Source organism: Bos taurus, chromosome 18 (genome assembly GCF_002263795.3).
Source record: "Bos taurus isolate L1 Dominette 01449 registration number 42190680 breed Hereford chromosome 18, ARS-UCD2.0, whole genome shotgun sequence".
Classification (NCBI taxonomy): domain Eukaryota; kingdom Metazoa; phylum Chordata; class Mammalia; order Artiodactyla; family Bovidae; genus Bos; species Bos taurus.
This window is the reverse complement of record NC_037345.1, coordinates 59,230,615-59,244,528: the sequence shown is the minus strand read 5'-3', so window position 1 is coordinate 59,244,528 and position 13,914 is coordinate 59,230,615. Positions and strand designations below refer to the sequence as shown.

General features: G+C 41.6%; 2 protein-coding genes across 7 annotated transcripts in view; both read left to right on the top strand.

The window, feature by feature from the left end:
* Positions 1–12,177, top strand: part of LOC787812 (zinc finger protein 665) — a 49,863-nt gene extending 37,686 nt beyond the window's left edge. For 4 of the 6 annotated variants that reach the window (XM_015458303.3, XM_059877185.1, XM_024979282.2 and 1 more), the window contains 2 exons: positions 1,264–1,390; positions 8,811–12,177. In XM_015458303.3, coding sequence (XP_015313789.1) covers positions 1,264–1,390; positions 8,811–11,350 — 2,667 coding nt within the window. In that variant the 3' untranslated portion in view covers positions 11,351–12,177. The remainder of the gene's footprint in view (positions 1–1,263; positions 1,391–8,810) is intronic. The other 2 variants (XM_059877183.1, XM_059877187.1) reach the window with 1 other exon arrangement.
* Positions 12,178–12,615: 438 nt separating this feature from the next.
* On the top strand, positions 12,616–13,497 carry LOC100335467 (small integral membrane protein 20-like). The gene has a single exon (XM_024978863.2). The coding sequence runs from the start codon at positions 12,677–12,679 to the stop codon at positions 12,878–12,880; it is 204 nt and encodes a 67-aa protein (XP_024834631.1). The 5' UTR covers positions 12,616–12,676; the 3' UTR covers positions 12,881–13,497.
* The last annotated feature ends 417 nt before the right edge of the window (positions 13,498–13,914 follow it).

Sequence of the window (13,914 nt, the reverse complement as noted above, 5' to 3'; positions counted from 1 at the left end):
GCATGAATCTATAATTCCATGGATTTATTACAGAACATCATCTCATAAACATGTTTTATGCTTTGCAGCAGTTGAAATTGTATCTTAAGTGTTTTCCATTTCCTTAAGTTTTTTTCTACTTCATCACATGAATGATAGAAATAGTAACATTATTGACATTGTGTGGTTGGTTCGAAGAGGGGGTGACCGTATACAGTGACCATTTATCCTATAGTCGTGTTCAACTCTTTGTGACCCAATGGGCCATAGCCCTTCACGCTCCTCTGTCCCTGGAATTCTCGAGGCAAGAATACAGGAGTGGGTTGCCATGCCCTTCTCCAGGGGGATCTTCCCCATGCGGATATCAACACTATGTCATCTGCATTGCAGGCAGATTCTTTACTGCTGAACCTCCACATAAGACCAGATACATATGTATTATACTATATATTATAGTGTTCCCTGTGCATTCAGAGGGAGGTAGATAGCAAATTAATTTGTGAAAATTTTCTATCTATCGTGTCCATCATTTCTTGGCTGACAAAAGATCTGGGGTTCTACACTTCCATTGCACATCAACTTTCTTGAAGTTATTTCAGGTATTCTCAGAGAACTCTTTGTGGATACACTTTCCTGCTCTGTTACTTAACTCGTTGATTCCTTAGGTTCAGTTGTCAGTCCCAACCACCTGACCTCAGATGCTGTTGCCTCATTTCTTAACTGTTTGATCTGAGCAATTTCTTAGAATGTTGACAGAGTTTTCTCCCCAGTCAGATGGACACAGATCTTTCTCTAACGTGCTGTTATGTTGATTCCAGGTTCATCTGTATGAAGTCTTTAGAGTAATGCTTAGTGTGTCAGAAGTATTGAACACCTGTCATCAGTGTGATGATGTCATCATCACCACAATGTGTGTTCTTTTAACACTGCTGTGGACTTTGTTGTCTGAAGACAGCAGTCTTTGCTGTAAGTCATCTAGATAGTGAATGTCACTTAGTTTGTAGAGTGTAACACTTCTGCATAGACAACTCACTGATTGAATTTATTTGTATATTCTTCATGTATTCTCCACAGAAGTGACAAATTCATGTTGATTGGAAGATTTCATAGTCTTATGAAACAACAGGAAATTACAGACCGACAGTTTGTTCCAAATAGCTTTTAATGGATCTGTCATAATATTACATTACCTGAATTGATCCTTACCTCTCTAACCTCTTCTCATTTCGTGTGAAAATAAGAATCCTCCTCAGTGCCTGTTAGTGAAATGTGCTTTCATTTCAGACACAGTTGACTGTCGAGGATGTGGACATCAAATTCACTCCAGAGGAGTGGGAATGCCTGGACCCTGCTCAGAGGGCCTTGTACCAGGATGTGATGGTGGAGACCTACAGGAACCTGCTGTCTGTGGGTGAGGATCACTTCCCTGTGAAGTTGGAATCTGGTTTGGGGTATCTCTGCATTTTCCCTCTGTGTTTCTTGGCAGCCCCTGTTTTGCTTGACTGAGTTTACAGCCTTGTTGATTCAGAGATAAAAAAGCTTCATGATTGGCATCAGGACTATAAGCTTGTCCTTTCTTCAGGTGCTCTGCCCAGTGTGTGATACACAAGTTTCTCTATAGCTTGAGTATTTTTAAAGCTGATTTCCAACTTTAAAATATCGAATTCCCTGTTTTCTACCCCTGTGTTCTTGGTTCAGTAGTTCTTGGAAAGGATCTATACATGCATGTCTGTGTGCTCAGTTCCTACAATTGTGCCTGACTCTTTGCAACCCAGTGGACCATAGCCCTCCACGCTCCTCTATCCATGGGATTCTCCCGGCCAGAGTACTAGAGTGGGTTCCCATGCCCTCGTCCAGGGGGATCTTCCCCATGCAGGGGTCGAACCCGCATCTCCTGTGTGGCAGGTGGATACTTTACCTTTGTAAAGATATCTGGGAAGCCCAGGTATCTGCATATTATACTGTGTATTATACAGTTTCCTGTGCATTCAGTAGGATGCAGATAGTAAATTGTGAATATTTTTCTGTCCGTCTATAATTTAAATCACTTCTTGGCTGACAGAAGAGGTGGGATTCTACACTTGGCAAAGCAGGACGCACAAGGTCTAGGTCCTCTCTAAAGCAGGCCTCTGAGCTTGCTTCTAACCTGGCTGGACAGTGCCATGACTGTAAGTGCCCTGACTGCCTGCTGTGAGTGCAAGGCTTACAGCATCAGGGATAAGATAAGGGACAAATCTTGAGATTGTCGAGCCCTTGGAGGTGCCCTGGCCTACTCATCCCCAGGCTTAGCAACATTATAGGTTTTGTAAGACAAACAAATAGCATCAACATAAAAGCAGAAGTGCTATTTGCTCACAGATTGCTTATGATAACAGTTAGCATCCTGGGAATATAAACGGAAACCCCAAACTGCAATCTTTTAGTCTCACCCATGACCCTAACATGCTGCCTGGGACCTTTTCCCCACTGTGTCTCCAGATGGGCTGTGTCCCAGGACTTCCCAGCACTGTTTGAGTCTGGATATTGGTCAGAACCCAATTTGGTGATGTATCTTCTGCTGTTTCTACTTATCTTGTCTTTTAATGTTAGCATATTGAAAGTCAGCTTGATAATTCTATAAGTATTTATATTATTTATTTCTACAGAACGAGTGGCTTATTTTGTTAACAAATCTTTGAACCTGAGACGAAAGTGACAACTTTTGGCAAAACTTTAATTGGCCCTGTGAGCAGTATTTGTGAGACAAAATGCCACTCTGTAAGAAGAAAGCGGTTAAGGTTGATGAAGTTTTTATTTCCTAATGGGATGATTCACCTTTCTACTAGTTAGCTAATACATGGGACGTCTTCACTGGATGGTGTGAGAATTGGAACCTTAAATTAAAGAGGGCTGTACCCTTAGAAGTTACTGAATATTTGTGACTCTTGCCGGTTGAGAAAGGATAAGAATGCCATGCCGGATGAAAGGCTGGATCCTCCTCTCTCCTATCATGAGGTACATAAAATGAAAGTGAAAGTCGCTCAGTCATGTCGGACTCTTTGCGACCCCATGGACTATAGAGTCCATGGAATTCTCCAGGCCAGAATACTGGAGTGGGTAACCTTTGCTTTCTTCAGAGGATCGTCCCAACCCAGGGATTGAACCCAGGTCTTCCACATTGCATGGGGATTCTTTACCAGCTGTGCCACCAGGGAAGTACATGAGGTACATAAAGCAAGCTTAAAATTGTCTGGAGAGAAGTTATAACTGGAAACAGAATTATGTGATTAGTGAGGATGATTGTGGATATTACAATATCAAATTATGTATTAGCTGATCAGCTCCTCACTTTATAAGTTGGCTCTCTCTTGAGCTGGCCCACATCTCTAACAGTGTTCCCTACTGCCTTTTCTGTCTCCGTTATCTTTGTTCTGTTCTGGCCTTTCACCCCTCCCACCCCTCTGTCTCTCTCTCCATCAACTAGTCCCCTTCTAACTTCCCCTGTCTCTGAGTGGGGAGGGGGTGCCCAGTTTCCCCCAATCCTGCCCCAACTCTACCAAGTTTCTTTACCCCTTCAGATTCTTCTGATCAAGCGAAGACCCACATCTCTCCAGATGGACAATCTATTATTTTTATCATCCATCTGCTCCAGTTCAGTTCAGTTCAGTCACTCAGTCGTGTCCGACTCTTTGCGACCCCATGAATCGCAGCACGCCAGGCCTCCCAGTCTATCACCAACCCCCGGAGTTCACTCAGACTCACGTCCATCGAGTCAGTGATGCCATCCAGCCATCTCATCATCTTCTGTCGTCCCCTTCTCCTGCCCCCAATCCCTCCCAGCATCAGAGTCTTTTCCAATGAGTCAATTCTTCGCATCAGGTGGCCAAAGTACTGGAGTTTCAGCTTTAGTATCATTCCTTCCAAAGAAATCCCAGGGCTGATCTCCTTCAGAATGGACTGGTTGGATCTCCTTGCAGTCCAAGGAACTCTCAAGAGTCTTCTCCAACACCACAGTTCAAAAGCATCTGCCCCGGTTAATCACAGTCAATTTGAGCACTGTTTGCTCTGTATTTTAGATATAAAACTGTGACTATTGAAAGGGAAGATAAGTTTTTTGACACAGGGATTGCTGTGATATTCTTTAGACTCTGGAGAAAACTGGTTAAAATGATTTTTCCTTTATTTTTTTGAAAGTACAAAACCATTTCTTTTTGCATATGGAATAGAAACAGCTAGCTTCTTAAAAGCCCTACCTACAGAAAAGCTTGAAGTTAACCTTTACCAGGTATCCCAGATGACTCTAGTGGTAAAGAAGCTGTCTCCCAGTGTGGGAGACACAGGAGATGTGGCTTCAGTCGCTGGCTTGGCACGATCCCCTGGGAGAGGGAATGATACCAACTCCAGAAGAGTCAGAGAGACATTTTAAATCTGTCTGATTTATGCATGTCTCAGTGTGTGTCTTTGATTTTGGATAATATTGCTGAGGTTTATTTATAAATAAGCTCTTACTTAATTGGCTTAAAAAGAAAGGAAGCACTTGGGCTTTGCTGGTGTCTCAATGGTAAAGAATCTGCCTGCCAGTGCAGAAGACGGGTTTGATCCCTGGTCCAGAGAGACTCCACATGCCGCAGAGCAGCTAAGCCCGTACACCACCGTGACTGAAGCCCACGTGCTCTAGAGCTCATGGTCCACAAGAGAAGTAGCTACAATGAGAAGCTCATTCACCACAACTAGAGGGTAGTCCCCACTTGACACAAGAGAAAGCCAGAGCAGTGATGATGACCCAGTGAAGCCAATAATAATAAATTAATTAAAAAAAAATTAAGTGTGTACAAATCAATTACAAGAGATATTAACCTAAATGAATTTCAGGTTCATGTGACCTGGGAAATATTCAACGTTAAAAATCTAGTATTAATGTTTGCTTATCTAATTAAGACATGTCTTGAATCATGCACATTGTGTAATACTTCTATTGTATTGCACTCAGAGATTTAGGACTATTGATGAATATGTTTGGTGCTACCCTGAGATGCTGTCTATAAGACAGCAAATGTTTTTAGAAGTTGTCACTGGTATTTATGCTCACCAATCTAGAAAATGCTAATAGAAAGCTCAGTTCATGGTTGCTTAAGGAAAGTAAGATGTGTGTTTTCAGTAAAGATGTGAGAAATGAAATTGAGTTTGGATGCTCATAGCAATGAGTGGAAGCGAGTGGAAGCTGGAAGCAAGGCCTTTGTTTCCCAGGCCAAGAGTCCTGACCATTGGACCACAGCAGCCAACAGATAGGGCTAAGGTCCCTGGTCTTGCCTGCCTAGTCAAGAAAGAATTCAGATGAAGAGGCACAAGGTAAAGAGTAAAGGAAAATGTTTATTGAAAGGAAAAGTACATGCAGAAAGGCACATGGGCTAGCTCAGAGAGAGAGCCCACCTTTGGGAAGTGTCAGTTCTTTTTAAAGGTACAGTTTTCCAGGTCTTTGTCTCCCCTCGGGCCAGTCACCTTCCTTTGTCTCCTCTGGTTAATTTGTCTCAGGCCCCTCCACTGGGGTGTGAATGCACACCCTAACCAAGCTGTATCTCGAAGTGAAGGCTTCTGGGAGAAGCAAGACTCCTTATGGCCTGAATTATCCTCTGATTTGATCTCAAGCAACCTTTCTGCACATGTGTAGTGTCTCCGTTAATAGACAGGTTTTTTTTCCTTTCTTTGTCCTTGGCATGATTATTCCCTTGAAGTAAGAGACAAAGACTGGCTATTTACCATGTATTTGTTGGCTATAGATTCCTCAACTGGAGCCCAGCTATCTCTTATCTCAGGGAATGCAGAGAGAAGGGTGACTGATTGTAGATATCCAATCTGGAGCCCATCTGTCTCCTATGTGAAAATTACATTTTATTAGGGAAAAAAAATTCTGACTTACAGGTGGCTGTTTACAAATGAAAAACGTGATTTAAAAAGAAAAAGGAGAGAGGCTTATGGAAAGTGGATGCCAAGGAAAGAGGTCCCAAAGGGTAGGTCTTTCTATGATCTGTAGCAGTGTGTCATTTGACTCCTGTCAATGTTGTTGCTTGACTTTGGGGAGCATGTGATGAGGTGTTTCAAAGGGATCTAATTCCTCTCTGTCCCCCTTCTGTGCTGGATACCATGGGATGTCTACTTTTAGGTCCATGTCGAGCAATGGTAACACCTCCAGAGCTGTAATCCCTGGAGCCAGTCTGGTTCTTTTCCTATTTGGTGCACTTGGGAGACCTCATTGGAAGAAGGGAAGAGAATGGCCAATCTTTGATTGCATTTGGTGTCTCAGATCCTACACAGAGCTGCCTTCAACCTGTCTTCCTGTTCAGAACCCTCAGCTGTTCCTGTTGTTACTGCTTTTACCACAACTTTCACGGGTGTGTGTAACAGGAATGTGGTTTGGATCTTCTGTGATTGTAACTCAGGAAGCCTGTAAGGACAGTGGACTCTGAGATCTTCTCTTGTATCCCGTCTTGAATATATGAATCAGGCTCCAGGTTCCTTCCGTCCATGCTCATACTGTACAAAATGACCCGTGCTCATCCACTGAACCACATTTTCAGGACACGACTTGATATGCGGGGGGGTGGTACTTGGGAAATCATTTATAGGTGAGATGACTGAATAAGGCTGTTAGTTACGCAGATCAGTTCTTGTGACTCACTTGACCTTATGTTTTTAAAGTCCTGAAGTTTGTTGTAACCTTTTGTAATCTGTTCTGCCCAAGTGGGCCCTGGTGGTTAAGAGCATGTATGAATCTGTAGGTCTGGGTTTCACTCCTGCTTTGCTCATTACTTTCATGTGCCACGGAGTTGTGTACATGAACCCTGTGAATCCACCTTTGAAAAATTGAGGTAATTAGTGCTCTTGGGTGTCATAGAATTTTGACTGTTTTACCGAAAGGGCAGAAGTTACTTTTTTTTTAAGTTTACTGAGCCATGTGGCAGAAACAGTATCAGACTGTATTTTTTTGGGCTTCAAAATCATTGCAGATGGTAATTGCAGCCAAGAAATTAAAAGATGCTTACTCCTTGGAAGGAACGTTATGACCAACCTAGATAGCATATTCAAAAGCAGAGACATTACTTTGCCAACAAGGGTCTGTGTAGTCAGGGCTATGGTTTTTTCTGTGGTCATGTGTGAATGTGAAAGTTGGACTGTGAAGAAAGCTGAGCACCGAAGAATTGTTGTTTTTGAAATGTGGTGTTGGAGAAAACTCTTGAGAGTCCCTTGGACTGCAAGGAGATCCAACCAGTCTGTTCTAAAGGAGATCAGTCCTGGGTGTTCTTTGGAAGGAATGATGCTAAAGCTGAAACTCCAATACTTTGGCCACCTCATGCAAAGAGTTGACTCATTGGAAAAGACTGTGATGCTGGGAGGGATTGGGGGCAGGAGGAGAAGGGGATGACAGAGGATGAGATGGCTGGATTGCATCACCGACTCGATGAACATGAGTTTGGGTGAACTCCGGGAGTTGGTGATGGACAGGGAGGCCTGTTGTGCTGCAATTCATGGGGTTGCAAAGAGTCGGACATGACTGAGCGACTGAACTGAATGAACTAAACTGTGGCAGGCGGGATCTTATGTCTCCATTAGGTATGGAATCTGTACCCCCTACAGTGTAAGCGTATAATGCTATCCACTGGACCATCAGGAAATTTGCCTCAAATGTTACTTTTGCTTAAAATACATATTTACTTCCTGTCTCTTTCTTATTGTGACATGTCTCTGTCTACATTACATCTTGTTTATTGTTAGTTTACATTTCGTTCTGAAGAGTGTCTCTGACTGTATTTAATAAGTTTTCAAATAATATTGCTTCTTTATCGCAGATTCTTTACCTCTCAGCTATAAGAAACAGCCCAAAGCTTGTTCCTTTATATGTATCTTGCAGCTGATGAACCGAGAAGTGAAGGATACTGTATAGATAGGCAATTGCTGTAGTGAATGGCTGTTATTTAAGTAGAGAATGTTTCATTTATTAATTCTTTGTCATTTAAAGATGACGGTCTTTATGTTTTACACAGTATAACGGACATGAACTGCTTCTCATAAAATGCTTGAATGTCTATCTACTGATAGATTTATAAGAGGTATTTATAAATGTGTTTTTGTTTTTTTAATTATTTTAGGGAATTCCCTGACAGTCCAGTGGATAGGATTCAGCACTTTCACTGCAGTGATCCTGGGTTTAATCCGTGGTCAGGGAACTAAGATCTCATAAGCCTTGTGATGGGGGTGGAGAGGGGACTGTTTCAACAAATTGTTTATTTTCACTATGCAGTATTTGTTGAACAGTTGTCAACTGCCATTTATGTTTTTCAGTTTTCGTTAGAATGCTTCCTTTGGATTATTTACCATTACAGTGTATTGCCTTGTTGATCCTTGCTTGCTCAGTTGCTTAGTCATGTCTGACTCTTTGTGATGTCATGCACTGTAGCCCACCAATCTCCCCAATCCATGGAATTTTTAATATTTTTTTATCCTCAATTATGAGACAGAAGTGTGTTTAGTACCAAGTAGAATGAGCTTTGAGATCATGGTGGGAAAGATCTTTTTCTTTGAGACGTGACATGGGTTTGCATAAAATGAATGTTTTCTGATTGTGTCTTTGAAACTTGGCTACCCTAAAATTAATTTGTCTATGTAATCACTCTTTTTTTTTTTTTTAAGAGTTCTGTTCCTTTAGTGTTCCTTATATTTTTAGTTCATCATTGGGAAGATTCATAGTACTGTTCGGGATGGGTATGACTTTTGGTATAATATCATGTGTTCAACATGAAAGAATTTATTTATGAATTGTTATTAATCGGATACCTGTGGTTCTTTATATCTTGTAGATGTGTCTCGTATCCATATGACCATGAAATTACAAGCAAAAGGAAACAATGGAAAAGGAGAAATTTTTCAAAGAGTAATGTTTGGAAGAGCCAAAACCCATGAAATTAAAGATTATTTCCTGAGGAATATACAGGAAACTGTGCGTGGTTTTGAGAATCTGTGGACAGATGATGAAAGAAGAGACAATGGAATATTTATATCCTATATCAAAAATCTCACTGATGGAAGAGATCATCAGAGTAGAAATGATGCAGGAGATAAGCCTGTTGAAAGGCTCGGATCAAGCTTTCATGATGAATTGCAGATGCTTCAGTCTGAAGGGACAATTTTTGAATGTAGTCCAGTTGTGACGAATATCAACAGTAGCCCCTTAGGTTTGCCAACTCAGAGAACTCGTAGAGTCCGCAAAGGCATTTGTCATAAACGTGAGAGTGCTCCTATGCATCCCTCAAAACAGGCCCCAGACCAGGAAGGACACAAGAAAAAATCTTACAAAAGTAATGAGTGTGGCATAACCATTCTTCAGGACTCAGAACTCACTAGACATCAAAAAATCCATACAGGAAGAAAACCATATAAAGCTGACGTATATGGGAAGGCCTTTAATGAAAATAAGAGCCTTGCAGTTCATCGGACAAATCATACTGGAGAGAAACCATATAAATGTGATGTATGTAGCCACAGCTTTAAACGGAACTCAGCCCTTCAAATTCATCTGCGAGTTCATACTGGAGAGAGACCATATAAATGTGATGTATGTGGCCACAGCTTTAAACGGAACACAGCCCTTCAAATTCATCTGAGAGTTCATACTGGAGAGAGACCATATAAATGTGATGTATGTGGCCACACCTTTAAACGGAATGCAGCCCTTCAAATTCATCTGAGAGTTCATACTGGAGAGAGACCATATAAATGTGATGTATGTGGTCACAGCTTTAAGCACCAGACACACCTTCAAAATCATGGGAGAACTCATACTGGAGAGAAACCGTATAAATGTGATATATGTGGCCGTGGCTATCCTCGAAAGGCACAACTTGGAATTCATCAGAGAGTTCATACTGGAGAGAAGCCATATAAGTGTGATGTGTGTGGAAAGGCCTTTACTCGAAAAGAAAGCCATGCACTTCATCAGATCCTTCATACTGGAGAGAAACCATATAAATGTGATCTCTGTGGACAGGCCTTTACTCGCAAAGAAAGCCACACACTTCATCAGATCCTTCATACTGGAGAGAAACCATATAAATGTGATGTGTGTGGCCGTGGCTATACTCGAAGCAGACAACTTGCAATTCATCAGAGAGTTCATACTGGGGAGAAACCATATAAATGTGATGTGTGTGGCCATGGCTATCCTCAACAGTCACAACTTGTAATTCATCAGATAGTTCATACTGGAGAGAATCCTTATAAATGTGATATATGTGGCTGTGGCTTTACTGGAAAGAGACGACTTAGAATTCATCGGAGAATTCATCCTGAAGTGAAATCTTACAAATGTAACAGCTGTGGAAAACTTTTTTTTGCACTGTCATCTTTAAATAAACATCAGGAAGTTCAAACAGATGAGAAAGCATCCAAATGTAATTTGTGTGGCAAAATGTTCACTTCCAGATGTTACCTTGCTGTTCATCAGAGAAGTCATACTGGAGAGAAACCATATAAATGTGATGTGTGTGGAAAGGCCTTTACTTGGAAACAAAGCCATGCACTTCATCAGATTCTTCATTCTGGAGAGAAACCCTATAAATGTGATGTATGTGGCTGTGGCTATACTCGAAAATCACACCTTGAAATTCATTGCAGAGTTCATACTGGAGAGAAGCCGTATAAGTGTGATGTATGTGGAAAGGCCTTTACTCGCAAAGACAGCTGTACACTTCATCAAATCATTCATACTGGAGAGAAACCGTATAAATGTGATATATGTGGACGTGGTTATACTCGAAAGTCGCAGCTTGGAATTCATCGGAGAATTCATATGAGAATTCATACAGGAGAGAATTCTTATAAGTGTGCTGTATGTGGCCGTGGTTTTACTGAAAAGAGACAACTTGGATCTCATTGGAGAATTCATACTGAAGAGAAACCTTTTAAATGTAACAGCTGTGACAAACGTTTCCTTGCATGGTCGTCCTTAAATACACATCAAGCAGTTCATACAGATGAGAAAGCACATAAATGTACTTTCTGTGGCAAAGTCTTCAGTTCCAGGTGTTATCTTGCAGTTCATCAGAGAATTCATACTGGAGAGAAACCATATAAATGTGATGTATGCGGCCGTGGCTATACTCGAAGCAGACAACTTGCAATTCATCAGAGGGTTCATACTGGAGAGAAACACTATAAATGTAATGTATGTGGTAAGGCCTTTAGAGTAAATGGAAGCCTTACATCGCATCGGAAAATTCATTCTGGAGAGAAACTCCCGGGAGCCAGCACAGGAGTCCCCACCCATGACAAGGTCATGTGGGAGAGTTCTGGTGGGCAAGGCGAGCCAGAACTCGAGGAGTGCCCCTCTGGGCCTGCCTGAGTGTCTACCCCAAAACCAGAGTCTGTCTGTTTTACTGCTTCATGACTTTCACCAACTCCTCTGACATTAACGGGGGGCTATCCCCGACCACCTTTTCTCTGAAGGAAATCAACTTAGAGCTCTAGCTAATTAGCCTCCTGGGCATAATAAAGAGTGTTTCAATCCAAACCCCTCAGATGGCTCTCTAACTTGCCTGACAGGTTTACCTGGACTCCTACAGCTACGCATACGATTGTTTACAGTCTCCCAACTGCGAGAGGCACGGGAAGTTTAAGATACTCAAATAGTATAGAGCCTCTTGGAGAGTTAGAAATTGTTAAAATAAAACTAGTAGATTTCATTGTTGAGCCAATACTTGCTGCCAAGTTTCCACATCCCCTGTATTGTATTCTTGGAAGTGTATTAATTAATATAGTTGGTATATAGAAAAAATAAGTAGTGGCCTTGGTGTTAACAACTTTAGACCCTTAAGGTAATAAATTCTTTCCTTTGTTGTAAGCCCACTGCACCTTTGCCCTATAGGAATGCAACTTTAACACCTTCGGAGGATGGCGCCAAACTTTAAAATAATTGCTCTTAGAGAAAATAAGTCTTATGGTTGACAAACCTTTATCAGAGTCATAAAATGTTAACAGGCCTTCTGGCCAGAAGATGATGTAAATCACCTAAACCATTTGTATACAGTAAATTTGCAGAAAAGAAAGCCTGGTCTCAATAAGGATCAAAGACTGCTGACTTTGCATGATTTCACACCCCCTATTATCTTCTATGCACAACTTAAGGTATATAAGCTCCCTTTGAAAATAAAGCTACGGGCCTTGTTCAAAGCTTGGTCTCCCTGTGTCTTTCTTTCTCTTTCCTTTTCCTTTTCAGGCTAATCCCCTGGAGTGCAGGGGCTCTCTGCGTTCACTTTCCTGCCTGGGCTTCTAAGACCCACTTGAGAAGGTGCCTAAGGTGGGGTATCTTCAGCGATTCGAGAGGGCACCTGCAGTCTACGTGAACAGAGCAAGTCCTGTGCTGGGGCTTTATTAGCTTTCTGTGTAAACCAAGGAATATCAGCCTCTTTTCTCTCCTCTGTTTTCTTAACTGCAAAATTCTTTCCTTATCTCTTTCTCTATTTCTATCCTTTTCGCCAATGCCGTAATCCTGAGGGAATCACTGGATCCAACCAGGGCTGGACCCTGGTAAGAAACCATATAAATGTGATGTATGTGGCCAGGGCTTTAGGGTAAATGGAAGCCTTAGAACTCATTGGACCCAGCTGGCAGGAGCCGGGTTTGGAGAGTCCCGGGCACTCAGAGAATCCGGGTAGCCCCGGCTGGAGCCATGTCCCGGAACCTGCGCACTGCTCTCATTTTCGGCGGCTTCATCTCCCTGATCGGCGCCGCCTTTTACCCCATCTACTTCCGGCCCTTAATGCAGCTGGAGGAGTACAAGAAGGAACAAGCCATAAATCGAGCTGGTATTGTTCAAGAAGACGTGCAGCCACCAGGGTTGAAAGTGTGGTCGGATCCATTTGGCCAGAAATGAGAAGACTAACACCACCTCTAATTATGAAAGTAGACAAGAGACTTCATGCTTTCAGTTCTGCAGCAAGTTCAATAAGTCACCTGGCTAGAGAACGCTGGCTGGAGCAGAAAATTCTAGAAGGCCATAAAAAGTCCTATGCATGAGGAGTATGTCCCTTCTTAAAAGGACCCTGGAACAAATCATACTATTAGGAGGGTTTTCATGATTTGGTTTCCTTTCTAAAAATGAAGCTGTCTCATTCAGCTGGACTTGAAGGCTATCTACATATTATTCAGTCTCTACCTCTTAGCCAGCCAAGCTGTGATATGAATACAAGCAACTAGTAGCCTGGGGAAGATTCTAGACTGTTTTGCCATCCTCCAAATAGGAAATTTCAGGGGGAAACTACCATATTGAGCAGCCTCATAGGGCTCTTTGAAAATGTTAAAGTTGATAAAACTTTTTGAGGACAAGGTACATTGTACTCTTTAAGAATAAATAGTTCAACTCAACTATCTCATTAGGAAGGTTGCTGCATGTTGAGATATAAACAAATTTGAAGCAAACTAAATGGGTCTGCATGCCTATTAGAAATCATTGTTGAATTGACTGAAATGAAAATATATATATTAAAATGATTTCTCTTACTTAAAAAAAAAAAAAATTGGAAAATTCACACTGGAGAGAAACCATATAAGTGCGACATATGTGGCAAGGCCTTTAGTGTAAATGGGAGACTTGTATCTCATCAGAATATTCGTACTGGAGAGAAACCATATAAATGTGATCTATGTGGCAAGGCCTTTAGTGTAAATGGAGGCCTTCCATCTCATCGTAAAATTCATACTGAAGAGAAATCATACAAATGTGATGTATGTGGCAAGGCTTTTACAGTAAACGGAAGGCTTACGTTTCACCAGAAAATTCATACTGGTTAGAAAGCATAACTATGTAATGCATGTGGCATGGTCTTTAGTTTCAAATCAGCCCTTGCAGTTCATCAAATCATTCATACTGCAGAGAAACCTTACAAATTAACAATTGTGACAAGGGTT

Coding starts and splice junctions, on each gene's coding strand:
- LOC100335467 (XM_024978863.2), top strand. CDS start 12,677: ATGTCCCGGAACCTGCGCACTGCTCTCATTTTCGGCGGCTTCATCTCC.